The 22185-nt window shown below is 50.8% G+C and overlaps 1 protein-coding gene across 1 annotated transcript in view; it reads right to left on the bottom strand.

Annotated features, from left to right (window-relative positions):
• CTR9 (CTR9 component of Paf1/RNA polymerase II complex) overlaps window positions 1-22185 on the bottom strand; it is a gene marked incomplete at its 3' end in the record, with an annotated part of 31938 nt that overhangs the window by 4740 nt on the left and 5013 nt on the right. The window contains 11 exon segments of the mRNA XM_089654616.1: window positions 941-1029; window positions 3177-3360; window positions 6933-7061; window positions 7155-7244; window positions 7330-7566; window positions 12247-12354; window positions 17125-17232; window positions 17371-17519; window positions 19047-19136; window positions 19226-19343; window positions 20015-20254. Coding sequence (XP_089510742.1) covers window positions 941-1029; window positions 3177-3360; window positions 6933-7061; window positions 7155-7244; window positions 7330-7566; window positions 12247-12354; window positions 17125-17232; window positions 17371-17519; window positions 19047-19136; window positions 19226-19343; window positions 20015-20254 — 1542 coding nt within the window.

Here is a 22185-nt window from a genome sequence, read left to right as displayed (position 1 = left end):
AATAATAATATAACATCTGGCTTTTTTATTTTTTGCTAAACAAACCAAAAACAACTGACATTTAAAAAAAAAAAAAAAAGTTTTCTTACTTTGTTATAAAATTTTGTAAATAAGTATTTTTTCTCCTTCACTGATGTGCGCTAATGAGGCTGCAGTGATGGGCACTGATGTGGAGGTACTGGTAGGTGGCACTGATGGGCATTGACAGGCATCACTGATGGGCACTGAAAGGCAGCAATGATAGGTGGCACTGACAGGTGACACAGACTAGCAGCACTGTCACTGATAGTTGGCACTGAAAGGCAGCTCAGATGGGCACTGATATGTGGCATTGATGTGCACTGGTAGGCACTATGTACCATTGATGGGCACTGGTAGGCACTGATATGTGTCATTGATGGGCACTGACTGGTGGCACTGCTGGGGCTACACTGATCATCAGGACACTGATCCTCAGTGCCCTGATCAGTTTACATGTTCCCTCTGCGGAATGCCAATTACAGGCTCTCCTCTCCGCACGAGCTGTCAGCATGACAGCTCGTGAGGAGAGGAATGCCGATAACCGGCATTTCCTTATTTACATGCGATCAACTGTGATTGGACACAGCTGATCACATGACAGAGCTGACGCCATTGGCTATTTCCGCTGATCGGTGATCCGCTGTGTCTCAGGGACACAGCACACCACCAATCGCCCCGCTGTGTACCCCCAGGGGCATGCACGCGCGGTTAGAGTGGGAGGACGTCATATGACATCCTCCCAGAACGTGATTTCCTTATATGGCGGGCGGGAGGCAGTTAATGCATAACAAAGCTATACCTGCAAAAGGGGCCGGACTGAAGTGAACAAGCAGGACTTAACTTTCTGACTAGAGTTCCACTTTAACAGATCTTAGGCCCGGCCGTAACACAGATTACCTGTCAAGGAATTTGAGTTTACCTGATTGATCTGCAGGGCTTCCTTAAACCAGTCTGAAGCCTCATAGAAGTTTCCTTTGTCTCGAGCCATCGCGCCCAGACGCAGGTAACCTGATAAGAGAACACAAATCTTGTTTAGCTGAAGAACACAAAGACGCAAACAAAAAATGTTTTTGGACTTAATCGAATTTTACCCCATTCTTCTCCCACCTGTCGTCATTAAAGCTCAACTCCAGCCACAATTAAAATATTTTTTTTGCCTGTTCCTGGTAGTCCCAATGTTTCAGGTATCTTTTCCCTAGTTCCTTGTGCTTGATGTTGTGTTGCACCCAGTACTGTCCATTATATGTGTAGTGCCTCGTTATTGGCGTCGGTGGGAGGAACGGTGCCTCGCCATTGGCGTCGGTGGGAGGAACGGTGCCTCGCCAATGGCGTCACTGGGAGGAACGGTGCCTCGCCATTGGCGTCGCTGGGAGGAAGAGCCGCCTCGCCATTGGCGTCGCTGGGAGGAACGCCGCCTCGCCATTGGCGTCGCTGGGAGGAACGCCGCCTCGCCATTGGCGTCGCTGGGAGGAACGCCGCCTCGCCATTGGCGTCGCTGGGAGGAACGCCGCCTCGCCATTGGCGTCGCTGGGAGGAACGCCGCCTCGCCATTGGCGTCGGTGGGAGGAACGCCGCCTCGCCATTGGCGTCGGTGGGAGGAACGCCGCCTCGACATTGGCGTCGGTGGGAGGAACGCCGCCTCGACATTGGCGTCGGTGGGAGGAACGCCGCCTCGACATTGGCGTCGGTGGGAGGAACGCCGCCTCGACATTGGCGTCGGTGGGAGGAATAGTGCCCCATCATTGGTCTTAGCAGGAGGAATAGTGCCCCATCATTGGTCTTAGCGGGAGGAACAGTGCCCCATCATTGGTATCAGTGGGAGGAATAGTGCCCCATCATTGGTCTTAGCGGGAGGAACAGTGCCCCATCATTGGTCTTAGCGGGAGGAACAGTGCCCCATCATTGGTATCAGTGGGAGGAATAGTGCCCCATCATTGGTATCAGTGGGAGGAATAGTGCCCCATCATTGGTATCAGTGGGAGGAATAGTGCCCCATCATTGGTATCAGTGGGAGGAATAGTGCCCCGTCATTGGTATCAGTGGGAGGAATAGTGCCCCGTCATTGGTATCAGTGGGAGGAATAGTGCCCCGTCATTGGTGTCAGTGGAAGGAATAGTGCCCCATCACTGGTGTCAGTGGGAGGAATAGTGCCCCATCATTGGTCTTAGCAGGAGGAATAGTGCCCCATCATTGGTCTTAGCAGGAGGAATAGTGCCCCATCATTGGTGTCAGTGGGAGGAATAGTGCCCCAGCAATGGTATCAATGGAAGAAAAAAAGTGCCCCATCACTGGTCTTAGCAGGAGGAATAGTGCCCCATCATTGGTGTCAATTGGAGGAATATTGTCTCAAGGGCCGGATAGAAATAAGCAAAGTGCCGCATCTGGCCCCTGGGCTGCAGTTTGGAGACCACTGATGAAGTCCATGAGTGGACGCCTAACGCTCCTGCATAATGTGAGGCTGACGTTTAGTTCCACCTTTTGACAGACCCTGTTTTCCGAGATCATATGACTGAAGGATTTAGACCACATTGCAGAGGACTCCATTAGTTGGGGGGGGGGGGGGGGGCATGGGGTATAGGATGCATAGTTTTAGATTGTAAGCTCGAAAGAGCAGGGCCCTCGAACCCCTTGTGTATCACATTGTATTGGTATTCTTCTGTCACATGTTCTGTCCCCCTTTGTAATGTACAGCGCTGAGCGAACTATTGGCGCTTTATAAATACTGAATAATAATAATAATAATATTAGTTTTAGGCATAATGAAGCTGTGCTTTAAAAGACAAGTTCACCAAGTTACAAAACAAAGGTTAAAAGATATGTATTTTTTTTTTTGTGTCATGCGATTTGAATGGTTTGAAAATCGCATCAGTGCTAATGGGGAGGTTTTGGACCATTACAACCATTGCTCATTCCAAAGACCACCATCTCTCCCTTCTTACTCGAATATCTTCATCCTCTCCTCCTTAGCACTCATGATATTCTTGAAGACCCCTGATTGCAGTTTGCCCTTTGTTTACATGTTGGAAGTGCTGCTATACATCCGTGTCTGCACAGTGGAGTACATGTAATGGTTTCTGTCCAGGTTTGGCAAAATGTCTAATTTGGACTTTACACAAAATTTGAAAGGTAACTACACCAGTTAGGCCACCACTTACAGTCCACGTAGTTTGGATGTTCTCTTAGAATGTTCTTATAGAGTTTCTCCGATTCGTGAAATTCGCACAGAGCCTCAAACAACCTGGCCAGGTTGTAGGTGGTGGTGACGGAAATGGCGCTGTAATAATGTTCATCGTGTTCGGCTTCTGCTTTGGCGCGGTCCAAGGAGGCCAAGAAATATTTCTGCAAAACAGATTACTACCAAATGATTACCGGTGACAGCTTGTCTCTATAGATAGTTACTCAAGTAATTATATTATTATACAGTATTTATATAGCGCCAAACCGTTTGCTCAGCGCTGTACATTACAATGGGAGAGAATACATGAGACAGTACAATAACAATACAATGCAATACACGAGGGGTTTGAGGGCCCTGGTTCTTGGAGCTTACAATCTAGGAGGGAGGGGATGGTGGTACAGGAGGAAAAGCTGTGGGGGATGGAGTGGTAGGAAAGTGGAGGAGATCGGCAATTAGCAGGGGGCGGGGTAGGCTTCCCTGAAGAGGTGGGTTTTCAGGGTGCGCCTAAAGGAGAGGAGAGTAGGTGATAGTCTGATGGATTGGGGTAGGGAGTTCCAGAGGATGGGTGATGCCCTGGAGAAGTCCTGGAGACGGGCATGGGAGGAGGAGACCAGGGAACTAGAGAGGAGGTGGTCTTGTGAGGAGTGGAGAGTACTTTTTGGGTGGTATTTGGATATTAGGTCGGTGATGTAGTTTCGGGCAGTATTATGGGACAGCTTTGTACGTCAGTGTTAGCATTTTGAATTTGATCCGTTGGGCAGTCGGAAGCCAGTGGAGGGATTGGCAGAAACGGAGTGGTAATCTCAGGTCATATTCACTTTGATCGCGATGAGAGCCAATTACACGATTAGATGTTCTCCCTCCCTGGACAATCCCGAATCCAACATATCTCACGTTGCTTCGTTTCTCTTCAACTCCCTTCTATGTGGCATTAAGCACTCTCGCCAAGACCTCAAAAATTCATCTTTTCTGAAAGTTCTTTTTTGTATCTGTGAACCATATTTTTTGCTCCATAAGACGCACTTTTTCCTCCCAAAAAATGGGGGGAAACAGGGGCGGACTGACCATTTGGAAACTCGGGCACTGCCCGAGGGCCAGGGGTCAGTACGGGCCCCATGAGATGCCCCTGGTACCTTTTTCATAGGCTTTTTTGAGTTTGGGCAAGGACACAGGGGCCTCATGATCCCCTATTGCCCAGGGGCCCATGAGTTGTCAGTCCGCCCCTGGGGGGAAATGTCTGTGCATCTTATGGAGCGAATATGGAGTGGCCGGCCCGGTATTCCCCTTGTCGATGCCGTGTTAGAATACCGGGCCGGCCGCTCGGCTCTACTGTGCAGAACTTACTCCTCGGTCCTACCTGTTCCTCGGTCCAGTGGTGTCCTCATCACCTCATCATCTTTAGTGTGGGCACCCAGCTGTGACAGCTTGCGGCTTCACAGCCGGGTGCCCACTGAGCATGTGCGAGAAGCACTGCGCTTCATGAATGGTCCTGTAGTCTTCTGGGACCTGTCACGTGTCCCAGAAGACTACAAGGAGAGAAGTGGGAGCGGGTACCTGTCAAAGGAGAAATGATTACTTTTAAAGCCTTAATGGGTGTAAAAGCAATCAGTGTAAAAAAAAAAAAATCTTCATCATCCCCCACAAGTAGTACAGTGTCACTATGGTAAAAAAAAAAAAAAAATTAAAAAATAAAAAAAATAAAAAAATATATAATTTTTTTTTTTTTATAAACTGATTTGGGTATTTTTTTTTTTTTTTTACACAAAAAGATAGCTGTTTAAGGGTGTAAAAGCAATCAGAGTAAAAAAAAAAAATCATCATCCCCCACAAGTAGTACAGTGTCACTATGGTAAAAAAATAAAAAAAAAAAATAAAAAAAAAATAATTTTATTTATTTTTTATAAACTGATTTGGGTTTTTTTTTTACAAAAAGATAGCCGTTTATGGGTGTAAAAGCAATCAGAGTAAAAAAAAAATCATCATCCCACACAAGTAGTACAGTGTCACTATGGTGACACTGTACTGCTAGGGTGACAGTATGTAAAAAGAAAAAAAAAAAATAAAAAAAATATAAAAAAAAAATAAGAAATTTTTTTTTCGTTAAACTGATCTGGGTTATTTTTTTTACAAAAAGATAGCTGAATACATTTTGGTCAAGATTTATGAAGAAAGATTCTTTATTTGTAAATTTTTATAAGAAAAACACTTTTTTTCAAAATGTTTGGTCTTTTTCACTTATATAGCAAAAAAATAAATATCAGAGTGGTGAATAATTACCACCAAAAGAAAGTTTTATCTGTCCCAAGAAAATGCTAAAATTTCATTTGAGTTTAGTGTTGCATGACCGCGCGATTGTCAAAGTGTGACAGCGTTGAAGGCTGCAAATTGGCCTGGGCAGGAAGGGGGTGAAAGTGTCTTGAAGTGGACTTGAAGTGGTTAAAACAAGACTTTAGTATCACTTTAAGGCAGGGGTCTCCAAACTGTGGCCCTCCAGCTGTTAAAGTACTACAAGTCCCATCCAGTCCGGACGCTTTCCCCCCCTTCCAGTCCGGACGCTTTCCCCCCCTTCCAGTCCGAACGCTTTCCCCCCCTTCCAGTCCGAACGCTTTCCCCCCCTTCCAGTCCGAACGCTTTCCCCCCCTTCCAGTCCGGACGCTTTCCCCCCCTTCCAGTCCGGACGCTTTCCCCCCCTTCCAGTCCGGACGCTTTCCCCCCCTTCCAGTCCGGACGCTTTCCCCCCCTTCCAGTCCGGACGCTTTCACCCCCTTCCAGTCCGGACGCTTTCACCCCCTTCCAGTCCAGACGCTTTCACCCCCTTCCTGTCCAGGCCATTTTTCAGCTTTCAGCGCTATCACACTTTGAATGACAATTGCGCAGTCATGCAACACTGTACCCATGTGAATTTTTTTAGCATTTTTTGAGACAGATAAAACTTTATTTTGGTGGTATTTATTCACCGCTGGGATTTTTATTTAATTTTGCTATATAGATGAAAAAGTACAAAAATTTTGGAAAAAAAAAAAAGTGTTTTTCTTATAACATTTTGCAAATAAATAATCTTTCTTCATAAATCTTGGCCAAAATGTATTTCGTTATCTTTTTAGTATAAAAAAAAAAAAAAAAAAAATGTTGGTTATAACCGAAAATTATAATTTTTAAACTTTTTTTTACATTTTTATTTTATTTTTTTACATTATTTATTTTTTTTTTACACATACTGTCACCCTAGCAGTACAGTGGCACCATGGTGACACTGTACTACTTGTGGGGGGTGATGAAGATTTGTTTATAAACTGATTGCTTTTACATTCTGCATTCTTGCAGCCATTGAGAAATACTGTGCGAGCTGATTGATCACAGCTTGTCACATGGTGCAAGGCTGTTGTGAATAGCCCTGTACCATGTGACCTCTGTGATCATTCACAGATTTCACACATAGTAAGCAATGATGTCAGAAGTGATATCTTGCTTACTACTCTTCATGTGATCACTGATTGGCCAATCAGTGATCACATGATCGGGACCTCACACAGAGGTCCTGTACAACGAACGGTGTTCCACTGTGTCTGGAGGACACAGCGGGCACCAGATCGCGGTGCTGCGTGCTCACAGGGAGCGCGCACAAGCAGGGGGCGGGGAGGCCATTTATAAACAGCCACCCGACCCTGCACTGCCACCGTCCGTTTATATACATGGGCCGGACAGGAAGTGGTTAAAAAGAAAATGACAATACCTTAGCTTCACCCAGGTTTCCCAGGCGGAAATGAAGAGCGCCCACATTATTCAGAATCTCTGGAGGGACGTCCGCTTGCACCTTCTCCTGTAGAATCCTCGTTGCTGTGCCGTATGCAGACAAGGCATTCTATAGAAACAAAATGGTTGGTTCCACATCCAAGATACACACCAGGGAATTTACAGGAACCAAAAAAAAAAACCCCAAAAAACCCATCTTCACCTGTATGTCCGTCTGCTCCAAAATCTGTGCAAGCTCAATCCAAGCCTCCACGTCGTCGGGGTACTGCTCTGTGACCTTCTTCAGGTGGCTCTGTCACCACAAGAGACATTGGATTATTCACAAAACTCTACATTTTCCTCAATGTATACCATAACAGAGAAATGATCAGAAAAACCTTTGCAGTGTCGCGTTTCTCCTGGTCATCGGAGCCGGCGTACAGCGATCCCAGAATCTTCATGGTCTCGTAGTTATTGGGATAGGCCTTCAGGACTTTTTCAAAGCATTGTGCCGCATTCTCCTTATCCCCTCGGTAAATATACATTTGGCCCAAGCCGAAGAACGGTAGGACAAAAGAGGCCGCGGCGAACTGTGTGGCCTGATAGTAGTACTGAAACGCCTGGTCGTAGTCCTCCTAGATATGAGAGACAACACAAGAGCCATCAGAAATGACAGGGATGAGGCCTGGAGCACAGGCGAGACGGGGGACGGCAGGGGAGTTCTAGAGCAAGCAAATGGATAGTATGTGAATCATTCATTTGCATCAACAACTTTATTTCCCTAGATTGTCCATTGCTAGTCAGTTTTTGTACTAATTCCTCAAATTTGCATATAAAAACAAAATGAGCAAGCAGGCCGTGTACACAGAAACTCATTTTAGAGGTAGGGATGTCAAACTGAATGTCATTGCGGGCCGCATCAGCAGTATGGTCACCCTCAAAGAACCAGGTTGTATCTGGGGTGTGCAATGTACAGACCCCAGGGTGTCCCCTCTGCAGTCGGGACCCTGGGGCGTCCCCTCTGCAGTCCGGCCCCGTGGGCGTCTCCTCTGCAGTCCGGCCCCGTGGGCGTCTCCTCTGCAGTCCGGCCCCGTGGGCGTCTCCTCTGCAGTCCGGCCCCGTGGGCGTCTCCTCTGCAGTCCGGCCCCGTGGGCGTCTCCTCTGCAGTCCGGCCCCGTGGGCGTCTCCTCTGCAGTCCGGCCCCGTGGGCGTCTCCTCTGCAGTCCGGCCCCGTGGGCGTCTCCTCTGCAGTCCGGCCCCGTGGGCGTCTCCTCTGCAGTCCGGCCCCGTGGGCGTCTCCTCTGCAGTCCGGCCCCGTGGGCGCCTCCTCTGTAGAGTGGCCTCACGGTGTCTCCTCTGCGTTGTGGCCCCTGTGATCTCCCCATTCAGGGCCCACACTGAGGAATGTCCTCCATCTATCTTCCCTCCTCCAGGAATGGTCAGGTCTCTCAGACTCCATTTGGAGCGATTTCTGCCTTAACCGCTTCCCGGCCGCCTTATAGCAGAAATACTGCTACAGGGCGGCGCGGTTGCACAAAATCATGTATATATATATGATTTTGCTTTTCCGGGTAGGGGGCGGCATGCTCCCTACCCACGCCGCCATTTGTGGCTATGGCTGTCAATCTCCGGGTCCCGGCTGATGATTACTCATTGGCGCCTGGTGATTGCAGAGGATCTCCGACAGTGAGGAGAACTGTTTTGTTTACCAACAGTCCTCCTCCCTGTCAGCTCGGGCACACTGAAAGGCACAGCCACCCAGAGCAGTGTGATTACAGTAAAGCACACTGACAGCGCCCCACAGTAAAACACACCCAGCCCAGTGCCCCATCATTGGCACTGGAGGGAGGAGCAGTGCCCCATCACTGGCATTGGTGGGAGGAGCAGTGCCCCATCACTGGTATTGGTGGGAGGAGCAGTGCCCCATCACTGGTATTGGTGGGAGGAGCAGTGCCCCATCACTGGTATTGGTGGAAGGAGCAGTGCCCCATCACTGGTATTGGTGGAAGGAGCAGTGCCCCATCACTGGTATTGGTGGAAGGAGCAGTGCCCCATCACTGGTATTGGTGGGAGGAGCAGTGCCCCATCACTGGTATTGGTGGGAGGAGCAGTGCCCCATCACTGGTATTGGTGGGAGGAGCAGTGCCCCATCACTGGTATTGGTGGGAGGAGCAGTGCCCCATCACTGGTATTGCTGGGAGGAGCAGTGCCCAATCACTGGTATTGCTGGGAGGAGCAGTGCCCAATCACTGGTATTGCTGGGAGGAGCAGTGCCCAATCACTGGTATTGCTGGGAGGAGCAGTGCCCAGTCACTGGTATTGGTGGGAGGAGCAGTGCCCAGTCACTGGTATTGGTGGGAGGAGCAGTGCCCAGTCACTGGTATTGGTGGGAGGAGCAGTGCCCAGTCACTGGTATTGGTGGGAGGAGCAGTGCCCAGTCACTGGTATTGGTGGGAGGAGCAGTGCCCAGTCACTGGTATTGGTGGGAGGAGCAGTGCCCAGTCACTGGTATTGGTGGGAGGAGCAGTGCCCAGTCACTGGTAATGGTGGGAGGAGCAGTGCCCAGTCACTGGTATTGGTGGGTGGAGCAGTGCCCCGTCACTGGTATTGGTGGGAGGAGCAGTGCCCCGTCACTGGTATTGGTGGGAGGAGCAGTGCCCAACCACTGGTATTGGTGGGAGGAGCAGTGCCCAACCACTGGTATTGGTGGGAGGGGCAGTGCCCAATCACTGGTATTGGTGGGAGGGGCAGTGCCCAATCACTGGTATTGGTGGGAGGGGCAGTGCCCAACCACTGGTATTGGTGGGAGGAGCAGCGCCCAACCACTGGTATTGGTGGGAGGAGCAGCGCCCAACCACTGGTATTGGGGGAGGAGCAGCGCCCAATCACTGGTATTGGTGGGAGGAGCAGCGCCCAATCACTGGTATTGGTGGGAGGAGCAGCGCCCAATCACTGGTATTGGTGGGAGGAGCAGCGCCCAATCACTGGTATTGGTGGGAGGAGCAGCGCCCCGTCACTGGTATTGGTGGGAGGAGCAGCGCCCCGTCACTGGTATTGGTGGGAGGAGCAGCGCCCAGTCACTGGTATTGGTGGGAGGAGCAGCGCCCCGTCACTGGTATTGGTGGGAGGAGCAGCGCCCAGTCACTGGTATTGGTGGGAGGAGCAGCGCCCAGTCACTGGTATTGGTGGGAGGAGCAGCGCCCAGTCACTGGTATTGGTGGGAGGAGCAGCGCCCAGTCACTGGTATTGGTGGGAGGAGCAGCGCCCAGTCACTGGTATTGGTGGGAGGAGCAGCGCCCAGTCACTGGTATTGGTGGGAGGAGCAGCGCCCAGTCACTGGTATTGGTGGGAGGAGCAGCGCCCAGTCACTGGTATTGGTGGGAGGAGCAGCGCCCAGTCACTGGTATTGGTGGGAGGAGCAGCGCCCAGTCACTGGTATTGGTGGGAGGAGCAGCGCCCAGTCACTGGTATTGGTGGGAGGAGCAGCGCCCAGTCACTGGTATTGGTGGGAGGAGCAGCGCCCAGTCACTGGTATTGGTGGGAGGAGCAGCGCCCAGTCACTGGTATTGGTGGGAGGAGCAGCGCCCCGTCACTGGTATTGGTGGGAGGAGCAGCGCCCCGTCACTGGCATTGGTGGGAGGAGCAGCGCCCCGTCACTGGCATTGGTGGGAGGAGCAGCGCCCCGTCACTGGCATTGGTGGGAGGAGCAGCGCCCCGTCACTGGCATTGGTGGGAGGAGCAGCGCCCCGTCACTGGCATTGGTGGGAGGAGCAGCGCCCCGTCACTGGCATTGGTGGGAGGAGCAGCGCCCCATCACTGGCATTGGTGGGAGGAGCAGCGCCCCATCACTGGCATTGGTGGGAGGAGCAGCGCCCAATCACTGGTATTGGTGGGAGGAGCAGCGCCCAATCACTGGTATTGGTGGGAGGAGCAGCGCCCAATCACTGGTATTGGTGGGAGGAGCAGCGCCCAACCACTGGTATTGGTGGGAGGAGCAGCGCCCAATCACTGGTATTGGTGGGAGGAGCAGTGCCCAATCACTGGTATTGGTGGGAGGAGCAGTGCCCAATCACTGGTATTGGGGGAGGAGCAGTGCCCAATCACTGGTATTGGTGGGAGGAGCAGTGCCCAATCACTGGTATTGCTGGGAGGAGCAGTGCCCAATCACTGGTATTGGTGGGAGGAGCAGTGCCCAATCACTGGTATTGGTGGGAGGAGCAGTGCCCAATCACTGGTATTGGTGGGAGGAGCAGTGCCCCATCACTGGTATTGGTGGGAGGAGCAGTGCCCCATCACTGGTATTGGTGGGAGGAGCAGTGCCCCATCACTGGAATTGGTGGGAGGAGCAGTGCCCCGTCACTGGTATTGGTGGGAGGAGCAGTGCCCCGTCACTGGTATTGGTGGGAGGAGCAGTGCCCAGTCACTGGTATTGGTGGGAGGAGCAGTGCCCAGTCACTGGTATTGGTGGGAGGAGCAGTGCCCAGTCACTGGTATTGGTGGGAGGAGCAGTGCCCAGTCACTGGTATTGGTGGGAGGAGCAGTGCCCAGTCACTGGTATTGGTGGGAGGAGCAGTGCCCAGTCACTGGTATTGGTGGGAGGAGCAGTGCCCAGTCACTGGTATTGGTGGGAGGAGCAGTGCCCAGTCACTGGTATTGGTGGGAGGAGCAGTGCCCAGTCACTGGTATTGGTGGGAGGAGCAGCGCCCCGTCACTGGTATTGGTGGGAGGAGCAGCGCCCCGTCACTGGTATTGGTGGGAGGAGCAGCGCCCCATCACTGGCATTGGTGGGAGGAGCAGTGCCCCATCACTGGCATTGGTGGGAGGAGCAGTGCCCATTCACTGGTATTGGTGGGAGGAGCAGTGCCCAATCACTGGTATTGGTGGGAGGAGCAGTGCCCAATCACTGGTATTGGTGGGAGGTGCAGCGCCCAATCACTCGTATTGGTGGGAGGGGCAGTGCCCAACCACTGGTATTGGTGGGAGGAGCAGTGCCTAATCACTGGAGGAATAGTGCCCCAAGGGCAGGATAAAGGCCAGCAAAGGGCCGCATCTGGCCCTCTGGCCACAATTAAGCATTTACACAAAACTCCTCTATGCAGTTGCTTCATAGGGTCACAGATGGTCCAAAGATCTTCTTTGCTCCTTACTGAATATCGCAAAAAGGGGGTTCTGCCTTTATTTTCTAGATTTCACTGGAGCACAGCAGAACTTTGGGGTCTTTTGACTCCCAATAATAAATATTCCAGTGCGCACATGTTTAACCACAATTTCAACAAAGATTCAGCTTCCCGTTTCCTCAAAGCACACCATCTTACCTGTACATGGAAGGACCTGGCCAGCTGATAGCAGCTCTCGGCTTGCATTGCTTCAACTTCTGTGTTGTGGAAGGCATGGAGGGCCAAGTGCTGCACTTTGCTGTAATCCTGCAAGAGGAAACCAATTAGTATTGTGGAAATGCAAACAACTGCTTGTAAATAAATCATGCAAAGCTAAATGGGAAGGAGGGGGACAAGGGAGTCTAAAGGCAAAATCATGGGCGCCGGGGAGGAACCTGAAACTACCTGGGGAATCTCAGGCAGAATATAAGCAATGAGTGACAGACCAAGCAAGACACTTCTCTCCCCTCTTGCCTGTCCTGGTGAAGTCTGCTCAGTCTATGTCCATGGAGTACGCCATAAAGATTTTACCCCTCCACGCGGTCTTCCAGATCATCCACCAGCCACAGGTGTATACCTACCTGGAGCTGTTCCTCCCTGCAGTATCCAAATACAAATATGCTTCACTTCCGCTGGTTTACTTTTTTAAAGTGATTGTATTGCTTTTTTTTTTTTAAATTAAAACATGTTATTCTTACCTGCTCTGTGCAACGGTTTTACACAGAGCAGGCCTGATCCTGCTCCAGGTCCCCTGCCATCTTTCCTGGTTACACCCCTCCACCTATAGGTTGCTATAGGGGTGTGCTCACTTCCATACCGGCTCTGTGTGTCCATTGTCAGTGTGTGCTGGCCTGGTGTGGATTGAGTGGACCTGGGGCAAAAAAGTCTTAACAATGGGTGATATGAAAGAAGCCGGGTCGGTGTGGTGACTACATGTTTCGGGGGGCGGGTCCCTTCATCAGGTTTCAAGTGCCTATCAACAGGAAGAAGGGTCAGCCGCATACCGGAGGATTGATGAATATAGTGTGCCATGTTTCACAGGACTGTCATATTGACTGTCATATGCCTTTAAGTGTTTGTATAATATGTCTCTGCTCCTCCCTTTCCTCTGGTTTAGTTAGTGCTGTATAGATAGCCCCACCCCTTTTTCCCTGAAATGCATTGCAGCTTCTAGCCTCATGTCATGAAGCAGGTCACATTATGATCTTTTGACCTATCAGATGTTCATTGTTGTAAGATTCTCTCAGTTTATGGAATAAACTTCACAAGATCTTCAAGATGTCTTCTGTATGGAGTCACTGCCTGTGATATTCAACTAAGATTGGAGTTATCGCTATCGCATCACAACTGTAAGTTACAGAAATCACACTTTCAATGCTTAGATTGGAGACAGAACAATCGGCGATATGAAAGAAGCCGGGTTGGTGTGGTGACTACATGTTTCGTGGGGCGGGCCCCTTCGTCAGGTCTCAAGTGCCTATCAACAGGAAGAAGGGTCAGCCGAATACCCGGAGGATTGATGGATATAGTGTATATTTATTGATCCATAGGACACACAAAACACCAGGACATGAATACAGGACCTGTATTCATGTCCTGGTGTTTTGTGTGTCCTATGGTGTGGTGACTACATGTTTCAGGGGGGGGCCCCTTCGTCATGTCTCAAGTGCCTATCAACAGGAAGAAGGGTCAGCTGCACACCCGGAGGATTGATGAATATAGTGTATATTTATTGATCCATAGGACACACAAAACACCAGGACATGAATATTGTGTGTCCTATGGTGTGACTACATGTTTCGGGGGGCGGGCCCCTTCGTCAGGTCTCAAGTGCCTATCACCAGGAAGAACGGTCAGCCGCACAACAGAGAATAGATGAATATAGTGTATATTTATTGATCCACAGGACACACAAAACACCAGGACATGAATACAGGTCCTGTATTCATGTCCTGGTGTTTTGTGTGTCCTATGGATCAATAAATACACACTATATTCATCTATCCTCTGTTGTGCGGCTGACCGTTCTTCCTGGTGATAGGCACTTGAGACCTGACGAAGGGGCCCGCCCCCCGAAACATGTAGTCACACCATAGGACACACAATATTCATGTCCTGGTGTTTTGTGTGTCCTATGGATCAATAAATACACACTATATTCATCTATCCTCTGTTGTGCGGCTGACCGTTCTTCCTGTTGCAGTGTGTGTGGTGACGAACCAGAGCCTGCACAGTTGTGGATTGATCTAGATTATTTGCCTGAGCGGTATACCTCTGTTCTTTGGATCAAGTGGCCATCATCCATTGTTGAGGCTTTTTTGCCCCAGTTCCAGCTTTCATTTCCACGCACTCCTACAGCGCTCCACACCAGGCCAGCACACTCTGACATTGGTGCCCACACAGCAGCACCCACTTGGAGCACTTCCGCCATCTCTCTGCATCACATCCGGTTCCGGCTGACGTCACTTCCGGCTGTGGCGGCTCAGCGTTCCGGCGGCTGCTGACATAGTTTCCTTGTCTCAAGGATCTCCACATCGAAATTGGTGTCATCATGGCTTGGGGTAATAGGATGTCTACGTGGATCCCCTTGTGAATGGACTCGGTTTATGGTATGTGGCATTGCACTGGCTGATACGGTTTTAATCCCCATTAAAACGTGACAATTTATTCTCAACACCATGCCTGACTTCTGGATTTTCCTGTATGTTTTATGTGGCAGGACCTTGGTGCTCCTTTTAGACTGTTGTTACATTATGGAATACATAACCCACCTGGGGATCCAGAACATTAACCACTTACCATCTGGCCCATGTACATAAACGGCCGGACGGGAGCAGTGCAGAAGTGGGTGGCCGTTTATCAAAGGCCTCTGCATTCACTGCCTGTCCTGAGGACATAGCAGAACACCAATCGCTGTACGGGACCTCTGTGTGAGGTCCCGATCATGTGATCGCTGATTGACCAATCAGCGATCACATGAATAGTAGTAAGCAAGATGTCACTTCTGACATCATTGCTTACTACGTGTGAAATCTGTGAATGATCACAGAGGTCACATAGTACAGGGCTATTCACAACAGCCTTGTACCATGTGACAAGCTTTGACCAATCACAGCTCTCACAGTATTTCTCAATGGCTGCAAGAATGCAGCCAGAGAGAAGGAGAAATGATTGCTTTTACAGCCTTTATGGATGTAAAAGTAATCTGTGTAAAAAAAAAAAAATCATCACCCCTCACAAGTAGTAGTGTCACTATGGTGACACTGTACTGCTAGGGTGACAGCAAGCAAAAAAAAAAACAAAAACAAAAGAAAAACCCAAATAATATAAAAAAATAAAATAGAGTAAAAAAATGTTTTTAAAAATTATAATTTTTGGTTATAAACTAATTTGGGTTATTTTTTTTCTATAAAGATAACTGAATACATTTTGGCCAAGATTTATGAAGAAAGATTTATTTGCAAAATTGTATAAAAAAAACACTTTTTTTTCAAAATGTTTGGACTTTTTCATTTATATAGCATAAAAATAAAAATCCCAGCGGTGAATAAATACCACCAAAACAAAGTTTTATCTGTCTCAGAAAAATACTAAAAAATTAATATGGGTACAGTGTTGCATGACCGCGCAATTGTCATTCAAAGTGTGACAGCACTGAAAGCTGAAAATTGGCCTCCACCGGAGGGGGGGTGGGGGGTGAAAGTGTCCAGACCTGAAGTGGTTAATGCTATAAAAAAAAAAATCATATGGGTACAGTGTTGCATGACCGTGCAATTGTCATTCAAAGTGTGATAGCGCTGAAGACTGAAAATTGGCCTGGACTGGAAGGGGGTGAAAGTGTCCGGACTGGAAGGGGGTGAAAGTGTCCGGACTGGAAGGGGGTGAAAGTGTCCGGACTGGAAGGGGGTGAAAGTGTCCGGACTGGAAGGGGGTGAAAGTGTCCGGACTGGAAGGGGGTTGAAAGTGTCCGGACTGGAAGGGGGTGAAAGTGTCCGGACTGGAAGGGGGTGAAAGTGTCCGGACTGGAAGGGGGTGAAAGTGTCCGGACTGGAAGGGGGTGAAAGTGTCCGGACTGGAAGGGGGTGAAAGTGTCCGGACTGGAAGGGGGTGAAAGTGTCCGGACTGGAAGGGGGTGAAAGTGTCCGGACTGGAAGGGGGTGAAAGTGTCCGGACTGGAAGGGGGTGAAAGTGTCCGGACTGGAAGGGGGTGAAAGTGTCCGGACTGGAAGGGGGTGAAAGTGTCCGGACTGGAAGGGGGGGAAAGTGTCCGGACTGGAAGGGGGGGAAAGTGTCCGGACTGGAAGGGGGGGAAAGTGTCCGGACTGGAAGGGGGGGAAAGTGTCCGGACTGGAAGGGGGTGAAAGTGTCCGGACTGGAAGGGGGTGAAAGTGTCCGGACTGGAAGGGGGGGAAAGTGTCCGGACTGGAAGGGGGGGAAAGTGTCCGGACTGGAAGGGGGGGAAAGTGTCCGGACTGGAAGGGGGGGAAAGTGTCCGGACGGAAGGGGGGGAAAGTGTCCGGACTGGAAGGGGGGGAAAGTGTCCGGACTGGAAGGGGGGGAAAGTGTCCGGACTGGAAAGGGGGGGAAAGTGTCCGGACTGGAAGGGGGGGAAAGTGTCCGGACTGGAAGGGGGGGAAAGTGTCCGGACTGGAAGGGGGGGAAAGTGTCCGGACTGGAAGGGGGGGAAAGTGTCCGGACTGGAAGGGGGGGAAAGTGTCCGGACTGGAAGGGGGGGAAAGTGTCCGGACTGGAAGGGGGGGAAAGTGTCCGGACTGGAAGGGGGGGAAAGTGTCCGGACTGGAAGGGGGGGAAAGTGTCCGGACTGGAAGGGGGTGAAAGTGTCCAGACTGGAAGGGGGGAAAAGTGTCCGGACTGGAAGTGGTTAAAACTATGGGTTTTCCTACCGCTTTAATAACATTCTCTAAAACCTACCAGTTGGTGAAAACCCACACAAAGACAACACAACCCTTTAAGTCTGGTAAGATATTTGAGTGACATGATTTACTTATGAAGATGAATAACCTCTAAGCGTCTCACCTTTTTGAAGAAGAAGTGGTTGGCGAGGTGGTTGAGCACCATAGGGTTACTTGGGTCGATGGTGTACGCTTTGGACAGTAGTTGAACGCCATTTTTAATAGAATCGGCCTGCAGGAATATATATCGTAAATAAACTACAAATTTGGCTCACAGAGAAAGAAAAAACAAACATAAAACACGGAGTAGAGGAGTTTGCATTCCTACTGCTTGGTTAAAAAAAACAAGCATGGTAATATGCCCACTTACCTCCTTGTTGTTTAGCTCAAGGACAGCTAGGCCCACAAGGGCTCCGACACATTTGGGGTTGAGCTCCAGAGCTCGCCCAAAGGCGAGACGGGCCTTGTCAAGCTTGTTCAGTTTTACAAAACAGTGGCCCATGCCTAAGCGGACTCCGGCTGCAGGACACAAAACACGCCATTCATATCAGACAATACACTTTACACAAGGTAGGGAAATCTGTACAACTCATTTTCAGTCTAAAATCTGAGAAACTAAAAAACAATAAGAGATGGGGGGGGACTCAAAACACCCCCCTCACAGGAAAACCATGAAAAAGGCACAAACGTACGGTGACATCACGGGGTTCTGTGGGATGACATCATCATAAGATACCCAAATGGAACCCCCATAGGAGTACAAATATTCCTGTTTGGAGTATTGGCCACGGGGGTGTCACCAGCAACATTGTTCACCCAGAGTATATGGTATATAAAAGCAGGCAGAGGGCAGGAACTGGGGTCATAGGTCACAGGCAGCGAGAAGATTTTCAGGGTCACAGAGCAGGTAGGGATCAGGCAATTAAATAAGGGATCGCACAATGGGGCGAGATCAGGGGGGTCCAACTTGACACAGGGTGGAGAGACCGGGGAGGGGTTCCGACTTCACACAGGGTGGAGAGACCAGGGAGTAGTTCTGACTTCACACAGTGGGGAGAGACCGGGGGGAGGGCCGGGCTTCACACAGCGCACTGAGACTCGGGAGGGGGGATATGGATCTGACTTCACACAGTTGGACTGGGGAGGGTTCGAATTCACACAGCGGGGAGAGAAAGGGGGGGGCCATCCAACTTCACACAGCGGGCGGGGAGACATTGAGGGGGGGGGGTGACTGACTTCACACAGTGGGGAGAGACTCGGGGGGTCCGACTTCACACAGAGGGGAGAGATGGGGGGGGGGGGTTTCCAACTCCACACAGCGGGGAGAGACGGGTGGGGGGTGGATTTGATGGACGTTCCCACTTCACACTGTGGGGAGATACTGGGGGGGGGGGGTATGGGTGTCCGACTCCACACAGTGGGGAGAGCACGGGGGGTGTTGGTGTCCGACTTCACACAGCGGGGAGAGCCCGTGAGGTGGATGGTCCGCTTCACACAGCAGGGAGATGGGGGGGGGGGGGGGGGGTCGGGGGGGATGGCGTAGGTGGGGGGGTTGATGGATGTTCCCACCTCACACAATGGGGAGTACTGGGGGGGGTCTAACTTCACACAGCGGGAAGAGTAAGGGGTGGTGGGATGGGGGGTTGGTGTCCGAATTCACACAGCGGGGAGAGACCGGGAGGGGGGTGGTCCGACTTCATATAGTGGGGAGAGACCAGGAGGGGGATGGTCTGACTTTACACAGAGTGGGGAGATAATGGGGGGCAGTTGTCTGGGGATCACCTCAGCATGGAGAGTCAAGCAGTAGTTAGATACTGGAGGATCAGAGGCGACACAGTGGGTAGATATGGGGGGGGGGTTGGGGGTTCAGGGGCCACACAGTGGGGAGATATTGAGAGCTCAGAGGCCACACAGTGCGGAGAGGTTGGTGTTGCTATGAATATTCCTCATCCATAGCACATTGTTATATAAAATGGTAACGTGCCCCTCAGGTGTACAATGGAGGAGATGCTACCAGCAGCAGGTAACATAGAATACTCGGCTCACCTGGACACCCAGGGTTGGTGCGCAGGGCTTTCTTATAGTAGGCAAGGGCCCCTCGGTAGTCTTTCTTGTTGAACGAGATACAAGCTTTTCCTGCAAGACAAAATGTTTTTTTTCAAATGAAAACCAGAATTCCAGAACACACCGCCATGTACAACTGAAACCGCCCCCTGATTACCTACCCAGCAAGGCCGGGATGTTGTTTGGGGACTGGTTAAGCACAAAGTGAAACTGGGCATCGGCCTGGTCCATCTTATCTCCCTCTAGGAGACAGAAGCAGGCTCTTCCCAGCAAGTGGTTCTGGAAAAAACAAAACAGATTCATAAAAATGTGAAGAAGAGAACATATATGACTGCCCGGTGTTACCTCTGCAACTCCCCACCCCAGTGCTCAATGGAACAAGCTCTTTCTCCATGTAGATTTCCCCCGCCCCCACTACATGGACTACAGCAGCACTCTAATAGTTATCCCAATTGGTTTTATTCTACCTCCTTTTAGATAGAAATCATGGGAGTTCAACTGAACGCGTCACTTTGACTACTCAGGATAAAGAGACCAGACTTCTTGGCAGGGTACCCCTCACCCAGGGGCGGACTGACCATTTGGAGACTCGAGCACTGCCAGAGGGCCCGGGGTCAGTAGGGGGCCCCATGACATGCCCCTGGTACCTTTTTCATAGGCTTTTTTGAGTTTGGCCAAGGACACAGGGGCCCCATGATCCCCTATTGCCCGGGGGCCCCATGAGTTGTCGGTCAGCCCCTGCCCTCACCCCATTATACTTACCTTCCCTGCGCTCCCTTGCCGATCTAATTACCTGCAGGAACGCCAAGTCCTAGCCCTGTGAAAGTGCTACATTGGAGCTCACACAGGGATTTTGACCTCCCTTTCTTCTATCATGACAGTAGAACCTACTAAGCCCCACCACTACCACCTCTGACTCCCGTGAAGAAATGAGAACCAAAGCCACTCACCTGGTCATACATGATGATCTTGTCAGCCATTGTATACAGCAGGGTGGCCTGTGTGATCAGCTCCTTCTTGCCATCTTTGTTCTTCTCCTTGCGGGCCTGTTGGACATAGTAGGCCGCCAAAGTGTCCAGGCAAGTCATCTGGTCTTTCTCGTGGTCCCTGTAGTCCAAGTTGCCATCTATGCGAGCCGCTTCCAGCAGCTTCACAAAGTCCTCCGTCTTTCCCTGCTTGTAATATTCCAACTGGAGGGAAAGAGAACTATTATTACATCATTCAGGTAAAATCGGTCCATCGGTGGTGGGGGGACATTAGAGTGTAAGCTCTTCTGGTAAAGGGAATGATGTGACTGGCTCAGTGTTCTCTGTACAGCACTGCGGTATATGTCAGAGCTATATAAAGGTATAATAGCTGTGCCGTGGTGGGTGGGGACATTAGGTTGTACATTTTTGTTTATTAAAAATTTGGCAAACATGCAGCTTTTTAAGGCCTCATGAGCACTGGACACTTTTTGCAGCTGTTTCTAGGGGCATCTGGTGTTTAGTTTTGGGGTTTTTTTTGGGGGGGGGGGGGGGGTTGCTGCTTCTGAACTGTTAGTCTGTGTGTCCATTCACATTTAAACTTTCAAAGGAGTTTAGAGACAAGAAGAAAAATCCCACTGTCAGTGCATCTAGGAGCAGCTAGGAGTTTTGGCAGAAAAAAAATGCTTGATGCTTCTAAATGCGGCATGTTTACCCTAGGAGCTGTTAATTCATTTCGATGGCCAGAATAAATGCCTCAGGGTTGATAGTCAGTTACACAGTGTCTGTGCTTGATAGGAGGAGGCACAGTGCCCCATCGCTGGTGTCAGCGGGCGGCACAGTGCCCCATCGCTGCTGTCAGCGGGCGGCACAGTGCCCCATCGCTGCTGTCAGCGGGCGGCACAGTGCCCCATCGCTGCTGTCAGCGGGCGGCACAGTGCCCCATCGCTGCTGTCAGCGGGCGGCACAGCGCCCCATCGCTGCTGTCAGCGGGCGGCACAGCGCCCCATCGCTGCTGTCAGCGGGCGGCACAGCGCCCCATCGCTGCTGTCAGCGGGCGGCACAGCGCCCCATCGCTGCTGTCAGCGGGCGGCACAGCGCCCCATCGCTGCTGTCAGCGGGCGGCACAGCGCCCCATCGCTGCTGTCAGCGGGCGGCACAGCGCCCCATCGCTGCTGTCAGCGGGCGGCACAGCGCCCCATCGCTGCTGTCAGCGGGCGGCACAGCGCCCCATCGCTGCTGTCAGCGGGCGGCACAGCGCCCCATCGCTGCTGTCAGCGGGAGGAATAGTGCCCCATCATTAATACTCAGGGGAGGAGCACTAAATAGCTTACTTCAGCATAGAAAATGGCTTTTTTTTACTGGGAAAAACAAAGAGAACCAATCATATTTTAATATTATTATCTTTATAATGTATCTCAACAAAGCCGACCGTCACCTAAACACTACCTCGGGCTAAGAAACAATGATACATTTATCCCATGCATGCCGCCTTTTTCAAAAATCTGATCTTACAAAAATCTAGGGGACGTGAAAGCACAGAAAGAGAAGCTACGCCACCAGAGACTGACAGACAGCAGCTACGGGGACCTGACATTCCTCCACACCTTTGTCCAGACCCCCAGCCGCCACCTGTCCTTCTCAAGACCCCGAATCTTCCCAACCTCACCCAGAAAATTGTGCACCACCACCTCGACAGGAAGGACTTTTTTGCGAATGGAAACCTGACAGTGTGCATTCCACGTGTAGTAACGGACTACTAAGCTAACTAGAAAAGTGTGTCAAAATCAGTCCTGGTGAGTCCGAAAGGCTCCGTAAGACCACTCCGCGTAACTCAAACGGGAAAGGAAAGGGATACCCAGAGCTCCACCCCTGCTTGTAGACTTTTCTATTGAAGGGGCACTGAAGCAAGAAATGGTCCATCGTCTCCTCCAACCCACCGCACTCCACTCTTGGACAACCACAGTTCTCCGCAGAGCGATGCTTCAGGTTGCCCTTCACATAGAGTCTGCCATGGAATGAGAGCCAGGCCAAATCCCAAAACTTTAAAGGGATTCTCTCCAGATTCATCAAACGCAGACCCTCCCCCATAACTGGGCCTGGAGCGGGAAAGGAAAGGGATACCCAGAGCCCCACCCCCGCTTGTAGACTTCTAT

This window comes from Staurois parvus, unplaced genomic scaffold (genome assembly GCF_062004578.1).
Source record: "Staurois parvus isolate SC_StPar_1 unplaced genomic scaffold, SC_StPar_1.0 ptg000781l, whole genome shotgun sequence".
NCBI classification, from domain to species: Eukaryota; Metazoa; Chordata; class Amphibia; order Anura; family Ranidae; genus Staurois; species Staurois parvus.
Note: the sequence above shows the minus strand (reverse complement) of the source record. Positions and strands in the feature narration are given on the sequence as shown.